Below are 22,379 nucleotides of genomic sequence, written 5' to 3'. Positions count from 1 at the left end.
TTAATTATTAGTAAAATATAGAATATTTCATCAAATGTCTCCATGTATTTTGTTTTTAAAACACATGAAGATTTGAAATCAAACTCCAAAAGTTTACTTAACTTAATGTGTTAACGTGCTTCATCAAGTAACGAATCATCGATTTGCTCTAAACCTGTGTAATGTTTTGATCTCGCGGTAACAAGATCTCGCGATAACGCTCTATTTTTCGCCCTTGCAACGCGCTTACACAGGAGAGATCTTCCGTGAAACAGAGCGACCGTTAGGAGGTTATCATACACTGCGCTGCTGTGTTTACAGGTAAAACTCTACTCCACCGGCGGTAATAGCCGCTGTTGAACCCGTCATTCCGAAAGAGCTCTGCTAGAAGGGGGTAAATGTATGTCTACCACTCTGTTAGCCTTTAGCTGCTAATTGCACAGGCCCATGGCCCATTCCTCATTCGTCTGAGCTCGCGATGACCCCGGACACGCGCTCAACGTGACACCGTAGTTGTCTTGGCGCTAACGACTAAAGTGACTGTGCAGCGAAGAGAGTCCAGGTCCACGCTCAGGACGTGCCGGTTTCAGACCCTCTGCATGGGCTACTTCCCAGTCATGGATGAATGAATCCCCCTGAAACTATCTCCGGTTCTGTTGTGGGGAGGTTCCTAAACCAGCCTGTATGTCAGAACCAGTACATAATCAGTTAAAGGCTGTGGTTGGTCAGCCCTTCGTGGGTCTGGTGGGCTGTCAAAATCAGTTTATTTGTTTAAAAATTCATCTTTAAATCAAAGCAAACCCAGAAACGGCTAACTTTGTTCTGATAAAACTTACCTCCAGAGCACCTGAGTTCACCCAGAAACAGCAGCAAGCTGAACCACTGGTCCTTGTTCCAAACCGAAACGTGACCTGTTAAGATCTATCTGATACGTGGAAAGTCAGCTGGAAGAGTATGAAGTTAAATCTAATTAATCAGAACTTGTACACACTGTAAAATGACAAGGTTTCATCAAAAGTAATACATATATTAAAATAAGAAAACAGTAAATAAATAAAAATCATCCTGATTTGAAAGCCAGTGAATATAAATGTGTTTTAAGATAGTATTTAAAAATAGTTGGAGCCTGTTTAACATGTAGAGGCAGCTCGTCCCACAGTTTAAGACCAACCTTGACCTTGGAACAACTAAAAACATAATCAACAGACCTGAATGATCTAGGGTCCATAAGGCTGCAGGAGGTCTACCATCGTCAGACTTATAGGTCAACATTAAAATTTTAAAATGTGTCCTAAAACAAACTGAGCCAATGAAGCAGGTAAAGGAGAGATATGTCCATGCTTTCTTGGTTGTGTTAAAAGACAAGCTGACAGTATATGTACACAGACTGACAGTTTCGTCCATCTTCTGTGTTGGTTATGTGCGTAATTTGGTCCGTTTGCAGGGAGCTTAGGTATCCGTTGCGTGGTCCAGAAGGCAGAGTAATACCATCGGATATTGCAGGGGCAGTGCTGTACAGAATAGCTGACATGCGACCAGGGAAAGTAACAAACCAGAGAAGAAGAAGAGAATCACGAAGGATAAAAAAAAAGGCAGTAGAAGAATGAAGACAGCACAACTGTAGAAATTGTACAAGCTTTTGAATAAAGACTATGCGAGTGTTTAGGGTGTGTTGGGGGGTTGATGCATTACTGCTGCCAAATGGTCTCTGAAACTGGCGTCGGTTTGCGGGAGTGAACTCTGAACTCGTCACTGCCCACTAGTGAAAGATTTGTCTTAAAAGCCATGGCAACGCAAAAGACGCATGGAAGTATGAGGACATCAACGCATGACAACATTTGAAACGGAAGTGGCTATTTACACACGTAAGGGAGAAATTAGACTTTAGATTAAAGCCTAATTTAAAACAGTAAAGCAAATACTACTGAACAAATCTGTTTCTCACAGATGAAATAGAAACCAAATATCACACCCAAATATTTAAGGTGATTTTTTGTGTCAGAATAAGCTGAACTGCAGTGCCATTGGGTCCAAACATCATCACATCAGTTTTACTCTTGTTGAAGTTAAGGAAGTTGAAAGCTTTTATTTCTGCAATGCCCTCAAACAGTGGTTTAAATGAAAATGAATGATTGTGCTTCAACTGGGAGTAGATCTGACTGTGGCCTGCAAATGAATGAAATGAGACGCCATACTTTCTTAATACAGAGCCTAAGGGGAGCATGAAATAAAAAATAAAATTGGTCATGTAAGAAGGGCTGAAGGGGAAAAAGATTCTCTGAGGCTTCGAGAGAAACGCCTTTCAGACAGGAATGACCTGAACAACTAGAGCAGTAGCCTTGACGCCACAGTGCTTCAGGTGGGAAATCAGGATCCTGTGAAGTGCTGCTGAGAGGTCTGAAAGTAGAATAATCCTCCAAGTCTGTAGCTATAAAAGTTCATTAGAAACTTTTAAAAGCGAAGTTTCTATTCTATGAAGAGCTTCACAACAAGACTGGCACACTTCAAGAGTGTTGTTTGCATTTAAAAACGACTGCAGTCACACAAATACTGTCCTTACTAAAATATAATGTTGAGATGTTTCCCCTGCACATGTTGACAGTACTGTGTGTGTGTGTGTTCAGCAGCAGGGATGGCAGACGACCTGGATATCGAGGCGATGCTGGAAGCTCCGTATAGGAAGGTAAGAATTGCTTGTTGTTGTTTTTTTTTTCCTTTTTGTTTTTTCCCCTTCCATGTTACTCAGACTGTCAGCCAGACTCTGCTGCTCCTCACTCAGCTGAACCGGACCTGCAGAACTGTACAAATTATCACGATTATTTTGCATTAATTGATTTCCCAACACTATAAATGGTAAAATCACAGGAACACTTCTTATAGGTCTTTAGTCAAGTAACCAAAAAGTCCAATTCCAACTAAATCCCTTCTGCTCTGTAAACAATAAACAAATACTATATATTAACTCTGGATTTTTCTCAGAGAAAACAGATGGAAAAGGCTACAGGACCTCTACCTGGACTTGGCATGCTTCTTTCTGGAAACGACATTCTAAAAATGTTTTAGAACATTTCTTTTTAACCTGAGTAGAGGATTTACAAACAGGAAAAATATCTAGCTAGCTTTGACTTCCAGCTGTCCTTCAGCAGAGTAGCTGCTTTTTGACACATAAATAATCCTGGGACAGTGGAAAGAAGGAAACAAGGCAAGGTATCTGGAATTAGATATGGCTTATTTTAGAGACCATTGCACACTAACAACTAAAAAAGGTATAAACCTCACGTCCACTCAGTCATGTTTGAAGAGCAAAAGTAGCCATTGAAAAAATTTTGAGGTTTTTCCATCTGTACAATACAACATTCAGTTAATTTGTCACTTTGTGCTGAAAGTCCAATTAGTCGTACACAAGTAGAAAGTTGAAAATGGCGTGATAACATTTAACGTCAGTGTTATGTTAGATAATATCATTTAACTCTGTTAAAGCACATTTACCATTACTTCAGAGTACAAAGTGGGTGGTTATCCTGCAGCTGATGAAACATCCATCTTATTGTCTAAATCCGCTTATTGAAATGCTCGGTTGCAGCGGTGTCGAGTCTGTCCCAGAAAGGCAGGTTTACAGTCCATTACAGTGTCGTGGTGAAACATATTGGATGTATTTCTTCCTTTCACTTCAACTTTTTTATGACATGTTTTAAAGGCTGGTGAGCCATCTGAAAAAAATCCAACATAAATGACTTGATCTGTTTGTTTAGAGGGAATTACTCTTCCTCTGTCACACTCTAAAGGCCCATTTATGCTCCCTTAAATACGTAAATTGTGACGTCTGTTTGAAATGTTTTCATACTTTCATGCGTCTTTTGCGTCGCCATGGTTGTTAAGTCAATTCCTCCACCAGTGGGCATGCTAAGTTCAGAGTTCACTCCTGCAAGTCGATGTCAGTTTCAGGTAGGGCTTGGCAATTAATCGAATTTTAATCTCAACAGTTTTCAACAATCATAAAAATGAAATGATCCGATCTTTTGCTCCTTTGCAGTTTACTCTTGTGCTGTTTTCAGTTGCATGCAAATTGAATTCCACTGGCATTGCAACGCTCTGCTGCAGACTCCACCCACAGCTCCAACCGCTTTGGTTTTATTCAACACGAGTTGCCAAGACTGCTGAAGTTCAGGCTGATTTATCATCGCGCAACGTCTGCATGCGGTCGATAACGCCGTGACTGAAGAGTCGCAACAAAATAATCCACCAGCTCCCAGAGACACAAAGAGACAAACGTTATAAACAAACATAACTTTTTTTTCCCCGCCAAAGACCAGTGCTCAATTAACACAGTGAGCAACCCGAGATTTAAGAGACTCATCAACACTTTGGACAAACGGTATCCCTTGGCATCTCATCTCCATTTTAGTGGAGTGTCTCCCTGCCCTGTATGATGAGTGTCGTGAGGGTGTTGTGAAGGACGTGGCTACAGTCCAATGTTTCGCCACCACTACAGACCTGTGGTCAAGCCGCACAGTAGAGTCGTATATAAGCCTCACGCTACATTTCATTGATGTGGATTTCAATGTGAAAACGAAATGTCTCCAGACTCATTTTTTTCAGATGACAAAGGGCAGAACATAGCTGCTGGTCTGAGACAAACAATAGCTACGTGGGATCTGGTGGAAAGAAACTAGTCTGGATTACCACAGACAAGGCTTCAAATGTCAAACTGGCTCTCTCTCTCTCTCTCTCTCTCTCTCTCTCTCTCTCTCAATAGATAGAAAGATAGATAGATAAAAATTCACATTATTAAAGTGAGTAATGAATCATTGTGTTAAATAATCAAGATGATTATCATCATTGTGATTATAATTTTGCCATAATCGAGCAGCCCTAGTTTCAGACACTGTTTGGCAGCGGTAATGCGTCGCTATAAAGTTCTTCGCAACAGCCCAACATGCCCTAAACACTCGTATATAGTCTTTCTTCAAAAACTTGCACAAATTCTACAGTTGTTGTGCTCATCTTCATTCTTCTACTTTTTTGTGTCCTTCCTGATCCTCTTCTTCTCTGGTTTGTTTCTTTCGTTGGTCGCGTGTCAGCTATTGTGCTCGGCACTGCCCACGTGATTTCTGGTGGTATTGCTCCGTCATCTGCGTCAAGCAACAGATAGCTAAGCTCCCTGAAATGGACAAAGTGCAAAGTGTTTATTACACACTGTAGATGAGAGACAGAGGGGCTGTGCTTTGTGTAAACAGCTTATAAAAAGTCTAACTTTAGGTGAATTTTGAAGAGATTTTGGTGCAGATCAAGTATAATGAAATAAACACTTGAAATGTGTAATGTTGACACTTTCTGTCCACTAGTCTTCTGTGTCTCACCTTAAATAGAATTTCTTTTAAAAGTTGAGAAGAATGTAGAAAATTGACCGAGCAGGACATCAAGGTTAACTGTGTTTATAATGAATAAAAAAAAGTCCAGAGATGAATTTGGATCTCTGTGGTTCTGTGACTGGCATCAATGGAAACAGAGAAAAGTGTGTTCAGGTGAGAGCAGTGGAGTCAGGCTGACACCATGATGATGATGGTGATGATGATGATGGTGGTTCTGCTCCTTCAGACTGTCATAAATAAACGAACATCTATCTCTCTTTGTAGACTTGCCTAACGATTTCTCACCTCTACTCCCCTGAATGCCAGTGTGATCAGACACCAAGGTAGTAAAAAGCCCCATCATGCTTTGCTGTTCTGTGGTCCCCATGGCAACATGACTGGTTCCATAGGTAACTCTGGACTCTGGTCACCCCCTTCCAACCCCCATTGTTTATTTGAAACAGAGGATTCTGGGAGGTGACTTGTTACAGGCTTTACATACTCCGTGAGAAGCGAGAACCTTTTTTCTTGTTCTTGACGTGGCTGGGGACACCTTGTGCTTTGTTCTCGAGGCATCAGCTGAACAGAGCAGAACTTTCTTCTCGAAATATTGAGAATGTATTGAAAAGTATTGTGTGATTGGTCAGACATTTGTGGTAGGCATAGTTAACACGGAAAACCGTGAAGTGTTAAGTTGTCGCTTCCACATTTCTGCTGATGCAAGGTTGAACAAATAGCTATAACAGCTGATCAAGGTGGTGAGAAAGTACAAAAATTAATGTAACACATGGTATATGAAGACACAAACACTGCTGAGTGCACAACCCCGCCCTGCCACAGACAAGGTTCCCGTTAAATATGAGCTCACCGGGCCAATTGTTCATTGCACATAAAAACACAGATACCCCCTCGCATTGAGCTCCGCCCTGTCGTGAACGAAGGTTCTCGTGGTTTATGAATTGACTGGACCAAAACAAACTTTTTTTTCCTTGTTCTTGCGGCCTCAAGAACAAGAACAAAATTCTTGCCTCTCACGGATTATGTAACAGGCTTTAGTTAGACAGGAGCAACTGGAGGCTCAACCTGATCCGGATCAGATTCTGGTCTTTCTGAGTCTGGTCAGAGGTCAAGTTGGTGTGGGTGGGGTTTACCTGCAAGTATGCAGTGACGCTGCTCTCTGCCTTCAGCAATGAGGGTGGAGTGAGGTATCATGTCTGTTTTAGCAGCTCTGCAGGAAGCCTCCAGGTGTGACAGTTAGGTAACCAGACAGGTAAACAGCTCAGGTGTGTTGACATATTTCAATCTATCCGGTCAGAACCTGATGGTTCCCTCCTCCCAGCTGCTCCTCCAATCACTGCACATCTTGAAGACAAAGTCAGCCATAGAGAGCAGGGCCAGCCTTCCTCTTCAGTCTTTACATATATTACCCAAGGTGCACCTGGGCTTTGGTTGGCTGTAGTAGTGTCACAACCCTCCTCACCCAGAGGTCCGATCAGAAGTAGTAGTCTGACTGCATGTCCGATGAGTGGCCTGCTGGAAGGAAGGAGACGAGTCAGTACTGCACGGCTGGAACATGTCACACTGACAGCAGGTTTAGTTTGGAGGGCCTCTCCTTGGTTCTGGTTGTGGTTCTGGTCTAAGTCAGTGACTAAGACTCCTGTCTGCTTCAGGGCCCTTCAGAGGAGTCCCAGTACCCAGACCTGAAGACCACACGGACTGTGGAGTCTGTCTGCAGCCCCCCTCCCCCCCGACATGAAGCGAGATCAGGACTGACCCAGACTGACCTTTGACCTCTTCCCCCACAGAACAGCCTGTCTGAATGTTGTCCTTTAACTGTGTTTATATTCTCTCTGCCCCCCCCTGAATGTTCCACCATCCTCCTCATGCTGTTCTCTGTCGACCTGCTTAGGAGGACGCCAAGAACCCGAGTCCAGAGGGACAGGACGAGAACAGCAAGAGGTAACACCTATCTGTCCACCTGTCCTCTGACCTGGTGTCTCAGGACTCCACTGTGGTCTAGGCCTGAATGATATGTGAAAAAAAATGTAATTGTAGTTTTTCTGACCAATATGTAGATTTGGTTTGCGATTTAACCTTTTAAATACCAGCTTCTGTTCATGCACAAATTTTTTTTCTTTATGAGATGGAGGATTATCACATGACGTTATAATATGTACTGCTCTATATTCTAACAAAGCCTAACTTACCAATTGCAAAATGCAACCTGTGGCCAAAACACAGAAGCCTGAAGGTTACAGTTCCTCTAGAGACAGGTTTATACTTTATAACATAACGTCACAGTATAGCAGGTGCACAATCTGCAGGTGTGAAACCTGTGTCAGGCGCCGTGTAACATCTAAATTAATCAATCGTAGCCCCTTAACTTGCAATTTCAATTTCAAAATCAGTAATCGTTCAGCCCTACTGTGGTTCTTTTGATGTTTGGCCGATCCAGAAACGTCTATGGTTGTAAGACACAGCCATGTTTAGTCCAGCAGAACTTCCAGCTGATAAGCAGATGGACTAGAACATTATGCGTGTATAGTGTAGTAATATGACAGGTGACATCTTCTGGTTCTGGTTGCTGTCACTTGTTTTTACTCTGTGTTTTGTCCCGGTTTTAAAAATTTCAAAAGTTATTTCTTCCATTGGCAACTGATTTTGGATTACGGACCTTAGGCTGATTGACAGAGATCACTGGTTTTGACCATTGCCTGGACTGCGATACTGATTTATGGAAGACAGACTTTGATAGCCAGCGAAGCCGGTGGCTGCATAAGCTAAGTTGAGCGAGAGTGCTAACTAGCTGGCTAGGCTGCCAGCTGGCTCATTACAACAACACCACACTGCAATGGCTCAGAAGAAAGCTCCCTCGGTCAAGGAAATAAAAGACATCAAGAAATCCCTCAATTTTCTGGGTGAGGAAGTCTTTACTGTCAGGCTGCAGCAGAGGAACATTTTGGACCCAGAGGAGGAAATCATATCTCTGCTACAGCAGAACATAGAGAAGGAACAAAGAATCGTCTTTCTCAAGAATCGAGTGGCAGATCTGTAGAAATACACTCGCATGACATCATTGTAAATGGGCTGCAGATCAAACTCCGGTCATATGCCAAGCAATGTCGGGAGGAGATGGAGAGAAACAGAGCGAGGAGACCGCCAACTCAGTGAAGAAGCAGGCCACAGCATTCAATCCAAGGGGATTGAGGTAAGCGAGACAAGCATTGAAGCATGTCACCCTCTCCCACGGAGGAACATCATGGGAAACCAGCCATGATAATAAGATTTGCTAACAGAAAACATAAATGGAACTGTTAAAACAAGCGAGAAAACTAAAAGGGCTGGATGTCGATCTAAATGAACATTTGACCAGAAAAAAAAGCAAACGGCATTTCTAGAAAGACTAAACTAGATGTTTCCCTGCTCCACAACACACCAGATTCACATCAGATGGACCCGACAGCCTATTATTTTCTGCACAGTGACTCATTGATATGAATCAAGTGTATTGGAGCAGGGAAACATCTAAAACTTGCAGGACAAGGTTTCCCACCACTGGGCCCGATCTTAGACATGCAGTGACCTTTTTTCCCTCGTTGATAAATTACATTCTCTGTACAAAGAACTATGAAGCGTGATCAAATGTTGTTTACAGCTGTACAGCTATGTGTCAGGAGGTGGAGACGTATGAGGACAGCATCACCACCACATGTCTGAAACCCCTTGGTGCTCAGCTACTGAGGGTTTGACCGCAAACTGACCAACATTCAGCTGGAATCCCAGAGAGATGTTGGGAATATGATGAGGGAGCGATGGATTGTGTCAAGAAGATGAAATGATGACTGACTCAGTGAAATCATCAGTTTAGGAACTTTTGTTATTAATTCATATGATCATCCAACACTGCTGCCTTCTCAGTGAGAGCCAGAGAGCATTTCATGTCCTGTGTGCCTCTCACCCGAGCACTGACGTCTTCACATGACATAAATAGAGAAAAAGTGTTGGGAGATTTAAGTTGTGGTCATTGTTTTGTTTTGTTGTTCAGATGTAAATCAAAAAGTGAAATGCAAAAAGAATTTTTTTATTCAAATCCATCTTCAGAAAGTTTAGGGGAACATATTTTAGTGTTAAAGGAGGGTTTCAGGACTTTAGTTTGACACTGTCAAATGACAGCAGTTATGTGGGGGTGCACACAGATCCTGTGAGCGTTCCTGCAGCACAAAGTCTTTGGTAATCTGTCATGTGCATGGATCATGACATACGGAACATTTTGATGCGTACGCAGCATTCGCACAAGGCCCCTGGGGTTTCTGCTCTGACCTCAGCAACCATGTCATGTTCCGATTGGCTGTTTGTCACAGGAAGAAGCAAAGCCGTGACAAAAAGCGCAGCCGCAGTCGGGACAGGAAGAGAAGCCGGAGTCGAGAGCGGAAACGCAGCCGCAGCCGAGAGAAACGGCGAAGTCGCAGCCGGGAGCGCCGCCGCAGCCGAGAGAGGGGTGGGCGCTATAAAGACCATCACAAACAGTGAGATCACTTCCTGTTCTTCTGCTTTCAGTAAACAGTCACCTGAGCAGATGGGCTTCAGAGTAAATAAAACATTAGAAGTAAATACTCACCTGAGCAGGTGTGCTTCAGAATCACCCGAACCTAGACTTCTCTGAACTGAGATTCTGGATGTAGACCTCTGTATGTTTGTGTTTCAGCCGTCGATTTTCCAGGAGTAAGAGTCCAGTCAGGAAGGAGAAGAGTCCGATCAGGTGAGCTGCTACTGTTCGACAGAAACACTCATCTTTCTGCACCTCCACAGGCTGCTCTGACCGCGTTTTGTGTGCAGGCTGCCGGTGGACAACCTGACTCCAGAGGAACGAGATGCCCGAACAGTGTTCTGTATGCAACTGGCTGCCCGTATCCGACCACGAGACCTGGAGGAGTTCTTCTCTGCTGTGGGAAAGGTATCAAATGTCAGCTGTTACACTGTTATCAACCTCACTGATCTGGTTCTGGTTGTTATGAGTTTAATATTAAGCTCTGAGCAGTTCAGCAGTAATTTCCTGATGCATTCACATACGATAAGTCATCCAAGCGTTCATTCACAGTGGCCCTCATTTATCAAACGAACATGTGACGGAAATCTGTGCGTACGACCATTTTCTCGCAAGGTTTGGCATTTACCAAAGGTTGCGATCAAATCCCGCGACAGGTCTGAGATCGTGTATGCAAGTGTGAGTCAGTGTGAATTAGAGTTGCAGCACAGCAGACGCTGAAAATCATTATTAAACAAACCTCAAACCGTTATCTAAGTATGAGAATGAAATAAAAGAGCTTACTGATATGCTTGGAGTGCACACTGATGCACTTAAAATGATTTAGGAAAATAACAAATATGATAAACAGCCTAAGCCCACACATGACAATTAGAAAAGCTCAAATTTAATGAATGGGCCCATAAATCATTACACACTACAATTTGAAATAATAATATGGGTGGGAGGGGGGTGGGTTGGGGCTGTAGCTCTTCTGAGATTGTTCTGGTGTTGAACTGGATGAGTTTGGTTGCCATAGTGACAGCTGATGTTCATGCTCCGCAGGTTCGGGACGTGAGGATGATCTCTGACAGGAACTCTCGCAGGTCGAAGGGAATTGCCTACATCGAGTTTGTGGAGGCCAGCTCAGTTCCTCTGGCCATCGGACTGACAGGGCAAAGGCTGCTGGGAGTTCCCATCATTGTTCAGGCCTCCCAGGTACACACACTTGGGTTCTATGATTTACATCATGTGGAAAACACAGATGGTGTCTACCCCAGGTATATAGCTTTGAGGGGACGGGTCTTTGGGTGAGTGACAGACATCACTGCTTACACTTAGGACTGGGATATACTTGCTGTGAACATAAGCGTACATGTTACCGTTTTGCTACGTTTCTGTATATACTTGCTACAAACGACTGAAGCACGACACAGCCAAAACACTAAATAGAGGTCACTGCTAGGAGCTGTACACAGCACTTGGACTGTAAATTAGTGAAAAGGTCAACTCACTGGTCATATTTTATTTCCGGGGCATCACCCCTAAAACACTTTGTTTTTTGACAATTGTTAAGGCATGGCTGTTTGTCACTGTGCAACAGTCTGTTGCTATTTCTTTACCAACTTTTGATAAATTACAAGGAGATTTGTTTTATATTCCAGTGTGGATTGTCATAAGCAGATGAAGTGAGCTTACATTAATGGACCGATGCCTGACTAATATAAAAACAGAATAACTCTGATAACACCAAATAAGATGCCCTCACCAGTGTCGGTGGACCACTGTCTAACGTCATTAGTCCATATATCCACAGCACTTATCGGCAGATACAAGGTAATTAGGACTCGCAATAAAGGTGCCGCCGCAACACACAAAACATCAGTTGGATTCGTCTATAGCTCCTTGTGGTTGTACTGTCGGGGGGTGCGGAGATTAAACATGTGTACCCTGGTGTTTGGCACAAGTATTCGACAAGGTTTAAGAGTATGTTTATATGAATTTTTGACCGTTCCTCCAGAAGCACATTTTTTAGGTCAGACACTGATTTTGAATGAGAAGGCCTGGCTCTCATTCGCTCTAGTTCATCCCAAAGGTGTTCTATCAGGTGGAGGTCAGGACTCTGTGCAGGCCAATCAAGTTTACCCACACCAGACTCGATCATCCAGGTCTTTATCGACCTTACTTTGCACTGGTACACAGTCATGTTGGAGCAGGAAAGGGTCATTCCCAAGCTGTTCCCACAAAGTTGGGAGCATGGAATTGTCCAAAATCTCTTGGTATGCTGAAGCATTCAGATATCCTTTCACTGGACCTGAGGGGCCATGTCCAGCTCCTGAAAAACAACCCCAAACCATAATCCCCCCCTCCACCAAACTTTACCCTTGACACAATACAGTCAGACAAGTACCGTTCTCCTGGCAACCACCATACCCAGACTCTTCCATCAGATCTCCAGATGGTTAAGTGCGATTCATCACTCCAGAAAAGTCTGCTAATGAGCTATGAATTTGAATCAGGTGTGTTGTAGTAGGGAGACATCTAAGACCTGCAGGATAGTGTGCCTTGAGGTCCAGGGTTAAGAATCACTGATCTAGACCACAGCATCCAACGCTTTGCAATGCTTTTGGTGATGTATGGCTTGGATGCAGCTGCTCAGTCGTGGAAACCCAATCCATGAAGCTCTCTTCGCACTGTTCTCAAGCTGAACTGAAGGCCACATGAAGTTTGGAGGTCTGTAGCAATCGACTCTAAAGAAAGTTGCCGACCTTTGTGCACTAAGCACCTCAGCGTCCGCCGACCCCACTCAGTCATTTTACGTGGCCTACCACTTCGTGGCTGAACTGCTGTCGTTCCCAATCGCTTCCACTTTGTTATGATACCACTAACAGCTGACTGTGGAATATTTAGGAGTGAGGAAATTTCATGACTGGACTTGTTGCACAAGGGGCATCCCATCACAGTACCACGCTGGAATTCACTGAGCTCCTGAGAGCAACCCATTCCTTCACAAATGCTTGTAGAAACAGTCTGCATGCCTTGGTGCTTGATTTTTATACACCTGTTTCCCTGGCAAGAAGTGAGTAATTAACTATAATTGATTTTGTATGCAATAATTTCCAATATTAATTAATGACACATTTAAGTAGTTAATGATCCATTTATTTTATTTATTTAATCTGCTTAGTTCCAATTTTAATAACATAATGACACATTTGATTCATTATTCTATGTTAAAATAATGTGTTCCATTGTGACACTTCCTCCATTTGCCTGAGCCAAATATAAAAGAAAAGCTAGATAAGAGTTGAATAAATTTTGGTCCCGTCTGTGTGTCGTCACCTAAGCTGACAGTCTCCTCCACAAGCTAAGCTGTGGGTAAGATGCTGATAAGAACACCAAAGTTGTCCAAAACATTAAGAAATTCAACATTACCAGCTCTAGAGAAAATGAAGAAGCGGCATCTGTTTCTGGTGAAGTATCAGGCTGAGAATGTACTGGCTAATAAACGAAGAGTATGATTTCTGTGTGTTCAGGCAGAAAAGAACCGAGCGGCAGCTGCAGCCAACAACCTTCAGAAAGGAACATCAGGACCAATGAGGCTGTACATCGGCTCGCTGCACTTCAACATTACCGAGGAGATGCTGAGAGGAATCTTCGAGCCGTTCGGACGGGTAAACTTAGAATCAGACGGACACTCTCACAAACACTTGAACAACTAAACCTAGAGGATGTTTGAGCGTACTTCCCTGATTAATTCAAATTTGCTTTTTATCACGCTTTGTTTTAATGGAAATCAGGTTGTTTCCCCTTTAATATCCACCACCAACACTCTCCCTGGGCTTCCACAGTTGACGGAGGGCTCAGCCTTCCCTCCGCCTGTTCCCCACAAACACATGAACATGCATGCGTTGCACACAGACACAAAACAACACATCAGCTAGCAGGAGGAGCTTATTCCCTAAAGGCTTCATGTAATCATTTATCAGGAACTGTTGCAGTTTAAGGATAAAGTTCTAGCATTATATTTAATATTTTCCACTTGCTCTATTGTTTTTTTTTTTTTTTTTTTGCTTTTTTTTTTTGTTTTATTGCTCTGTTATTATTCACCTTATTTTAGCTGTGTTTAGATGAGCTTGTAAAGCCCTTTGGGCAGCATGACTTGTTGAAGATGTGCTATATAAAGAAACCTGACCTGACCTGACTACATGTGCAGAATAAATAGAAAAGAGCTGCTGGAGGCCAGCACAACTTGAAATGGACACCACAAGATCATCTGCATACATTTGAATTACCTGTAAATTACCCACCATGCACCCAGTTTGAGCCGTCTTCAGCTTACTGGAGAGAGAAAGTTGTACACAGCAAAATTTAGCTACCAAAAGCTTGCCATACATAAAGATTATCAGGCTGTTTCTGAGAGACGCATTGACTGGATAGTTTGATTAGTTTTACTTTAACTTAATAAAGGACTTGCAATGAGTACTGATAAGTGGAAAATACTCGGAATCTTCTCAATTTAAGTGTTTTTTCAAATATTAAGATAGCACATATGTGCAGTGTACTGGGAGTTTTTGAAACAAGTTTTCGTAGCTAAAATTGTGTGTGAAAGATAAAATGTGATCTCAAACAGATTTGACCTAATATGAATGTAAAATGACCAATTTTAGGATTTAGTAACCAAGAAATAAAAGACATGATTAATAATCTTACATGTTCTTGTCTTGTATACAAACCTGAAAACAAGTTCCAAAAAGACCTTGGCTGAATATAAGATTGTAAGACTTGGTGAGATCAGATGTATTGTCATTGTTTACAATAACAGGGTATAGCTTTTTGTTTTACATTCACTAATCGAATCAGAGTTTAACTTTACATGAACTCAGAAGGGTAGATCATTTTTTGTACTTTGTTTTCAAAAATTAAAGTAAAATATGAAATTTGGGTTGGGAAAAAATACCTAAGATTTTATTCTTTATCCCCATAATATATTTTATGTTTAAGTAGAAAATCCTGGAAAAGAATTCCAGGTTTCTTTTTCACCTCAGTCTTTTTACCAAATTGCCCAGCCTGAGTAAAAATAACTTTAGAAATTAAAAAAAAAAAAAAACTGGTGAGCTCAAGATTTGTCCTGCTGACAGCTGGTGTTTGTGTTTTAGATCGAGAGCATCCAGCTGATGATGGACAGTGAGACTGGACGCTCCAAAGGATACGGCTTCATCACAGTGCGTTCCTCATTATCACTTATTGATCATTGATAAATGTTGGACATCATGTCACTGATGATCATGTGACGCATCAGAACATGGTTTGCTCATGTCTCGAGTCAGGTCTGTCCTGTCAGTTTTCAGACGCCGAGTGTGCGAAGAAAGCTCTGGAGCAGCTAAACGGCTTCGAGCTGGCGGGTCGACCCATGAAGGTGGGTCACGTGACCGAACGCACTGACCCCTCCATGGCTTCTTCTTTCCTGGATAATGATGAGCTGGAGCGAACCGGAATCGACTTGGGAACCACCGGCAGACTGCAGCTAATGGCCCGGCTGGCTGAGGGTGAGGCCACGCTCCCACCTGACACCCACCTGATAACATCTTCCACCACATGTGTCCTGTACCTTGTGTGTGTGTGCAGGTACCGGTCTGCAGATACCTCCTGCAGCTCAGCAGGCATTACAGATGAGTGGAGCTATCGCCATTGGAGCCATGGCTGCTGTGTCAGGTAACCACCACTACCATCTTCATCCTCTTCACCATCATCCCCTCACCTCAACCCTACTGAGAGCCTTTGGGGCATCCTTAAAAGGAAGATCTATGAGAGTGGAGGACAGTAGACCTCCAAACAACAACTCTGGGAGGAAATTTTAGTCTTTTCAATTGGATCCAGGCAGAAAATATCAATGAACTTCTAGGTTCAGTAGACATTAAAAGGAATTCCAACTTGGAGGAACAACAGACCTAATTTTAATAAACATTTGCTTCAGCTATAAAAACATAATTTTAAAAATAATTTTTAAACTCTTAGTTTTTATACATTTGAACAAATTATTTCACTCATACACCACCATTGTTGTTTACTTTGCAGTGCATTCTGGGTAATGATGCATAAGGATTGCAGCATTCTCAGCCCAGTAAATTTGCTTGATGTGGTGGTTGTCAGGTTCCTCCATCTCCAGGGTGATGTCTCATGGTTTAGCAGAAGGACATCCAGCATCTCTTGTCTTATGTTTTTTCTTGTTTTTCGCTCGCCAGCCTGAACTGTGATCCAGCGTCTTGGGAGAAAATAGTTTCATCCTTCAAAGAAGGAATAAAGTGTGGAGAACATAAACATGAGTCCTTAAAAAGATGTGTCCGTACACAGGCTTTTCTTCCATTTAGCCAGTGGTGTAGAAAATATTCAAACAACGTACTTAAAAGTATAAATAAATATACAAAAATGTACTCTAGTCAAAGTAACAGTACCACATTAACCTTTTTACTTGCATAAAAGTAAGTACTTGATTTTAAATAGAACTTACCATTTTTCCACTGGATGGAGCTCTGACTCCATTCAATCCTCAGTCCTCACCACTGTAAGTAACTACAGCAGTAGCCACAGCCAGGCAGCGCTACAGGGGTTGGTGGAGCTTGACGACAGGTACACTGTGGTTATACCAACCTAGCATAGCTTTAGCTAACAGATTAAACGCCAGCAAGTAACTGCAGAAATAATGCAAGTGTACAAAATATTAGAGTACAGAACGAGTGTTCATCACTCCGCCAGCCTCATGTTGAGATGCATTTGAAGAGAAGCGATGTGAGAGGCAGGGCAAAGTTAAAAGGATGACCATTACTCTCCATCGTCTGCAACTGTCATGAGGTCCTGTCACTCTTAGTTTTACTTTGTCAGAAAATACTACAATGTGACTCAGACTGTAACAGCAATTCATTGTGGTTTTGTGGAGTAACATGAGTGGCAGACTATTTGTGACCATTATATGTTTAAAATGCAACTCTGTTAAAGATGACATGTTTTCACCTCTGACAAAAGCATCTCTGTTTTTTATTTTGGGTCATATTAGTCATGACTTCATGGCAAAGAAAATAATGGAGTACAGAAAATGTTATTTAACATTAAAGGACATCAGAGGGCTACATAAATAATGTTTTGCCAGGAACTTCACAACTTCAACTTCACATACACCTGTGGTCAAAATCTAAAGATAAATTCATCAGTACAACTGGTAGCTATATTAATGCACGCTCCATAAAAGCTTTGATTCTTAAGGAGAAATAAAAACAGCAGATGCAGAACAATCTGGAGCACAGTGTCGATCAGGTGTATCTTCAGGTGTTTTTTCTGAAGCTCCTCACCTCTTCTCTGTTCCAGCTGCCATGAATCCAGCTCTGAACGTCAACATGAGCTCTGGAGCTCTGAATCTTCCATCTCAGCCTCTGGCCACCCACTGCTTCCAGCTTTCCAACATGTTTAACCCCAACAGGTAAACACTCACCTGCTGGTTCCTCCGTTACCTCCAGAGCCGCATTTACATCCAGGTTCTGCAGGTTAAACTGGGGAAAACTGTTATTGATGACCTTAGAACTGATCATGTGACCTCTGAAGGTAACCAGTTTACTTAGAGACTACGTTGTAAATAACACATGAACACTGTCTTTTTATTTATTTTTGTGCGTGTGTACACATTTTTAATATAGTTACAAAGAAATCTACCCAAAGTCCAATAAAATTATACAAAATGTTTTTGCCAAAAACATCAATAGATTAATAAAATGTGTTTTAAAAAATGACTGTGGGGTCTGAACTTGACCTGTTCAGGTCAATAAGTCCTTCTGAAGCCCGTGATGTGATAAAATAAGTGTTTTGAAAACAACTGAGACGTTAGCTCATCGGCTGCTTTAACCGGAATCTAGATATGATTTTCTAAAAAAAAGAGAGCAAATATAACTTGAAAGGAACTGGCGTCTTTATTAAACCAGATGTAGAATGATGTATCTCTGTAAAAGGCATTAGTTACAGAATAATCTGGACAAAGATATTAAAAGATGGTAAAAGTTCATTTTTTAAAATTAATACGTGTTAATAGTTTGTGATGGATGAAAATGAAGAGTGATTTGACAGGTAGACATTGCTGCATTTTGATCTAAATAGTTGAATTATACTGTGTTAAATTTTTACATATATTATTTTAATTTACTATTTATATTTGCATTCAGCCCTGCGATGGACTGGTGACTGGTTAATTTATGGATTGGATATCAGTCTGAACGCCCCGATTCACTCACCAATCCCCAGAGGGACATTGCATGGTCCCATGTTTACAAATCATAAGTGTTATGCAGGTTTAAGCCCACCAAAATATGCTGATGCAGAATTAGTGTTATCGTACACCTCTACCTACAAGTCTGATGAGGAATGACCCTTTAATCATTAGGTCACTAATATGGATATATTTAGTCAGGAAACATAAAAAAGCAATACAGCTAGTTGAAATGTGTGTACAGCCAAAGTTTCCAGGATGAAATGCAGACTGACTTTTATGTTCCACTTAGATGATGAATCAACCATGAACACTGAGCCCGTTTACATGCACACCAAAAATCTGACCATTACCTGATTTCTAGAATTATTAGATAAATCAAGAGGTCATGTAGACATCATAATCTGATGTCCTTTATCGGATTATGAGAAATTGGATTAACACACATACAGGGGGTGATGAGAATCCAGAATTCCGACGTGTGGCAGTTGGTGATGGGAGAAAAAGTTGTGAAAAACATATGCAGGAGAAAAAAGAAAATTGCTGACTGCTGAACAGTAGGGCTGCAACGATTAGTTGACGTTGTCGACAATAGTCGACAATAAAAATAGTCAACAACAAATTCAGCCATCGACTATTGTCGGCAAAAAAAAAAACAAAAAAAAACTGCAGAGTTAGACATCGTCTTCTAATCCTATCTCTGCTGAGAGTTGCATAATGCACATGCGCAAAGAGGGGGAAATAATATAGAGTGAGACATCGTCTTCTTTTTTTATGTCTGCTGAGAGTTGAACATGTGCAATAAAGTCCGCCAGGGGAAAAATATGGTGGCGGACCAGGGAGGAAAACCACAGCGGAGAACGTTAAAAGTCTGGGATAACTTCATGTTAAACTTACAAAATAAATTAAATACATGTGAGATTTGTAAAGCGGACCTTGTGGACCACGGAAGTACGTCTGCAATGCTCGAACATTTAAAGAGGAGGCACGTCAGACTTACTTAACAACCTCATGCAAGATTTCAAAGCTGAAAGTGAAATAAGATCCATTTATAATAATCATGAGATACATAATCCGATTGGTCGACTAGTCGTTTTAATAGTCGGTGACTAATCAACCATCAGAATAGTCATTAGTTGCAGCCCTACTGAACAGAGACCTGTCCCTCTCAACCATAGCCATAATGGCTCCGTTGTAAGTGACACTAATGTAACACTGGCTCCTAGTCAGTCTGTTGGTGGCGTTTATGGGAAGCCTTACAGGAGCTGGTGCTGAAAATTAAAAGAACTGTATACATGTTTCTGCACATTATACTTTAGAAAACTGATCTATGCCACCTGTCATCGTTCTGACATCGTTCATAAAGCTGCTGTGCGAGCTTTACATGTGACTGGGCCACAGTCACCTCTGACATACCGTCATCCATGGGCGTCGCACCCATGGGAGATGTGGGTGCTTTGAAACCCACACTTTTGATGGTGAGAGGATCCGACACCCACATTTATTTAGCTGTTTTTTCCTTTTAAACTTTTGTACAGATGTTGCTGCTCCCGTTGCGCTGCGTGACTTCCTCTTCTCCTCCCTCCCATGTTGCTCCTTGAATCATGTCAGGACTGTCTGTAATCAGCTGATCGGTTTTTCTGTTGCAGCATTGTCTCTCTTGTTTGTTTGTCATTGGTAGAGGAAACTAGCAGGATGTTGACGTTAAACTAGACAGCGGATTGACTAGTCGATTAGACAGCCTTTTGTTTGCATTTATTTTATATTATTTTTATTATTAGCTGAGGTTTGCTGGTGACACAGCTGTAAATCCTGCTGGTCATAATACAGCCTGGATCCATAATACATGGATCAGGTTCAGATATCTAGCGAGTTTCATGGGGTGTCTTCTCTAAATCATTGGTGCTGTGCAGATGTTGGATAGGCAGGTTTACCTGTTAGGAGCCATGAATGTGGTGAATGGGAAATTAGGAACAGGTTCTGAATGATGTATCAGAGCAGGTTCCTTCTTTAAACAGGTGGTTATAAGATGATAGAAAAGATTTACATGCAGGGGTGAGTCTAGAAAAGTCCTGATGAGGGGGCCAGGCAGGGGCACCGACCAGGAAAAAGGTGGCACAAGTGAGAAGATCTTTTTTTAACCCTTATATTTTAGAAAATAATATTCTGATCATTACATTTTAAAGACCTACTCCAATGCTTATTTGGAACTATTTAAAATGTTCTCGGTGGTCTTTAAATTGTGACTATGTAGTTTTTGGCAAAATGCACAAAACCTGTGCCCTTTTCCAGGACTCTGCTTCTGCAGAGGACCAGTAGCTCATTAGCAATTTGCCTCTGAGTTGTGGGCGGAGTCAGCGCTGCTCACTGCCCTCCCCCGTTGGCGCCGAACATGTGGGTCTGTCAGAGCTCGCCTTTTTCTGCCCGCCATTGGTTCACAATGATTTAAATGCAGGAATACTCATAAAAGCCACTTTGATCAAAATTTTCACAAGATATGTCCTCTAGCGTCAGATAAATGCCACATGGACATGTGAACAACATGAAAAACATGATTTTCACCGGAGTGGGCCTTTAGATGTTAAATTTAAAAAAAAAAAAAACAGCCGATGATATTTTTCGGTACTGATGTAGAACAACATATAGAGGTGCATTACTGCTGCTACAGTCATGGTGTAGATGTATAATTCTGTAAATGAGTGATGGTTAAGCTAAACTGTCAGATGCGTCACAATTTCAGGCTTTGTCAGAGTTGATAGAAGTCAGATCGGATGTATTGATCAGTGATGGATGTTCCTGACATCAGCTTGCATCAGTTGCTGGCTTGACTGTACTGAGGCTTCCCAGTACAGAATAGCTACCGGCTACTGATTATTTCACCTAATTACTTTCACTGCTGTTTTCACTATATTTGTGAGTCTAGATTTAGGCTGAAATATTAATGTGCGTGGAGTGTTACTGTTACCAGCTTTTTTATATTTCTGTACCATAACTACAAATCTGCCTCTGAAAAAGAATAGGTGAGTGTTATTTTACACGGTTATTTTTGAAAATAATCTCTTGCAAATTTTAAAATTGTGTAAATTTTTACTTGTAAGCAATTTAGAAGTTTTAAATATAGAAATAGTGGTTGATTCAACAGGATGTTATTGTGGAAAAATGTCTTATGTGTTCTATGCGATAATATTGTGCAGCGACGTCCATTGAGGAACACCTCAAAAATGTTCAGGCTTAGCAGTTTTTTGCCATCACCCCTGCACCTAGATTTCTTCACAATACCCCAGTATGTTAGTGCATGTAGACTGTTATATCTAATTGATTGCGTTTTTACATCAGCATGTGTCCCAACGAACAGCTTTGCTTCCATCTTTTCAATGTCTCTAGTTAAATTAAGTAAAACATTCACACACGTCAAAACTTTCCCCACACATTGTTTGTGTTGTGTTTCAGTGAGGACGCTCCTGGGTGGGAGATGGATATCCAACATGATGTCATAGAGGAGTGCAACAAACATGGAGGAGTCGTTCACATCTACGTGGATAAAAACTCACCTGAGGTACGCCTCACCTGTAACCACCCACTGGGTCTGTAGCGAGACATCCTGTCAGTATTGAGGATTTCTGACCTCTCTTCTCTTTCAGGGCAACGTTTATGTCAAGTGTCCATCGATTCCCGCCGCCATGGCCGCCGTCAACTCCCTCCATGGAAGATTCTTTGGCGGTAAGTCCTGCGGTCATGTGACTGCTGTGGACCAATCACAGAGCAGCCGTGATCTTATCTCACTTGTGTTTCAGGTAAGATGATCACAGCAGCGTACGTCCCTCTGCCCACCTACCACAACCTGTTCCCAGAGTCCGTCACTGCCACACAGCTGCTGGCTCCGCCCCCACGACGATGACTCACCAACAACACTGCCCTGTGATTGGACACTGGAGATTAGAGCCTACCCTTCTTTTATTTCTTACCCTGCTATATTGGCTGTCAGGATGAACTGAGTTTTTTTTTGTTTATTTTCATCTGGACAAACACAACTTGCTGTCCCCTGTGGTCACATGGTCAGGTGACCACTTCTTGTTTAATTTTTCATTATTCTTTATGGGTGTGGTCTTCACACAGCCCTGCCCCTCTGAGTATTGTCCAGTGATTGGCTCTGTGAGCTTTGAGTGGGGGGGTGGGGCTGATGAGACAGAGCCAGCTGATTGGTTGTTTCGTATTTAACTGTTTTTCTAGATTTGATTTTGTAAAATTCTGGATTAAATTTTATTTTCATGTC

General features: G+C 42.0%; 1 protein-coding gene across 2 annotated transcripts; it reads left to right on the top strand.

The window, feature by feature from the left end:
- Positions 1 to 189: 189 nt before the first annotated feature.
- LOC121636462 (RNA-binding protein 39-like) lies at positions 190 to 22,379 on the top strand. 2 transcript variants are annotated; one of them, XM_041979990.1, is made up of 15 exons: positions 190 to 300; positions 2,604 to 2,662; positions 7,240 to 7,289; positions 9,692 to 9,856; positions 10,036 to 10,089; positions 10,167 to 10,284; positions 10,921 to 11,073; positions 13,392 to 13,529; positions 15,015 to 15,080; positions 15,200 to 15,404; positions 15,484 to 15,570; positions 17,218 to 17,329; positions 21,557 to 21,662; positions 21,748 to 21,826; positions 21,901 to 22,379. In XM_041979990.1, the coding sequence occupies exons 2-15, from the start codon at positions 2,612 to 2,614 to the stop codon at positions 22,002 to 22,004; spliced, it is 1,488 nt and encodes a 495-aa protein (XP_041835924.1). In that variant the 5' UTR covers positions 190 to 300; positions 2,604 to 2,611; the 3' UTR covers positions 22,005 to 22,379. The 2 variants fall into 2 exon arrangements, with proteins under 2 accessions (XP_041835924.1, XP_041835925.1); XM_041979991.1 differs by lacking the exon at positions 190 to 300 and adding an exon at positions 350 to 379.

Source organism: Melanotaenia boesemani, chromosome 3 (assembly GCF_017639745.1).
Source record: "Melanotaenia boesemani isolate fMelBoe1 chromosome 3, fMelBoe1.pri, whole genome shotgun sequence".
NCBI classification, from domain to species: domain Eukaryota; kingdom Metazoa; phylum Chordata; class Actinopteri; order Atheriniformes; family Melanotaeniidae; genus Melanotaenia; species Melanotaenia boesemani.
The sequence above is the reverse complement of the archived record's forward strand: the minus strand, read 5'-3'. Positions and strand labels throughout refer to the sequence as shown.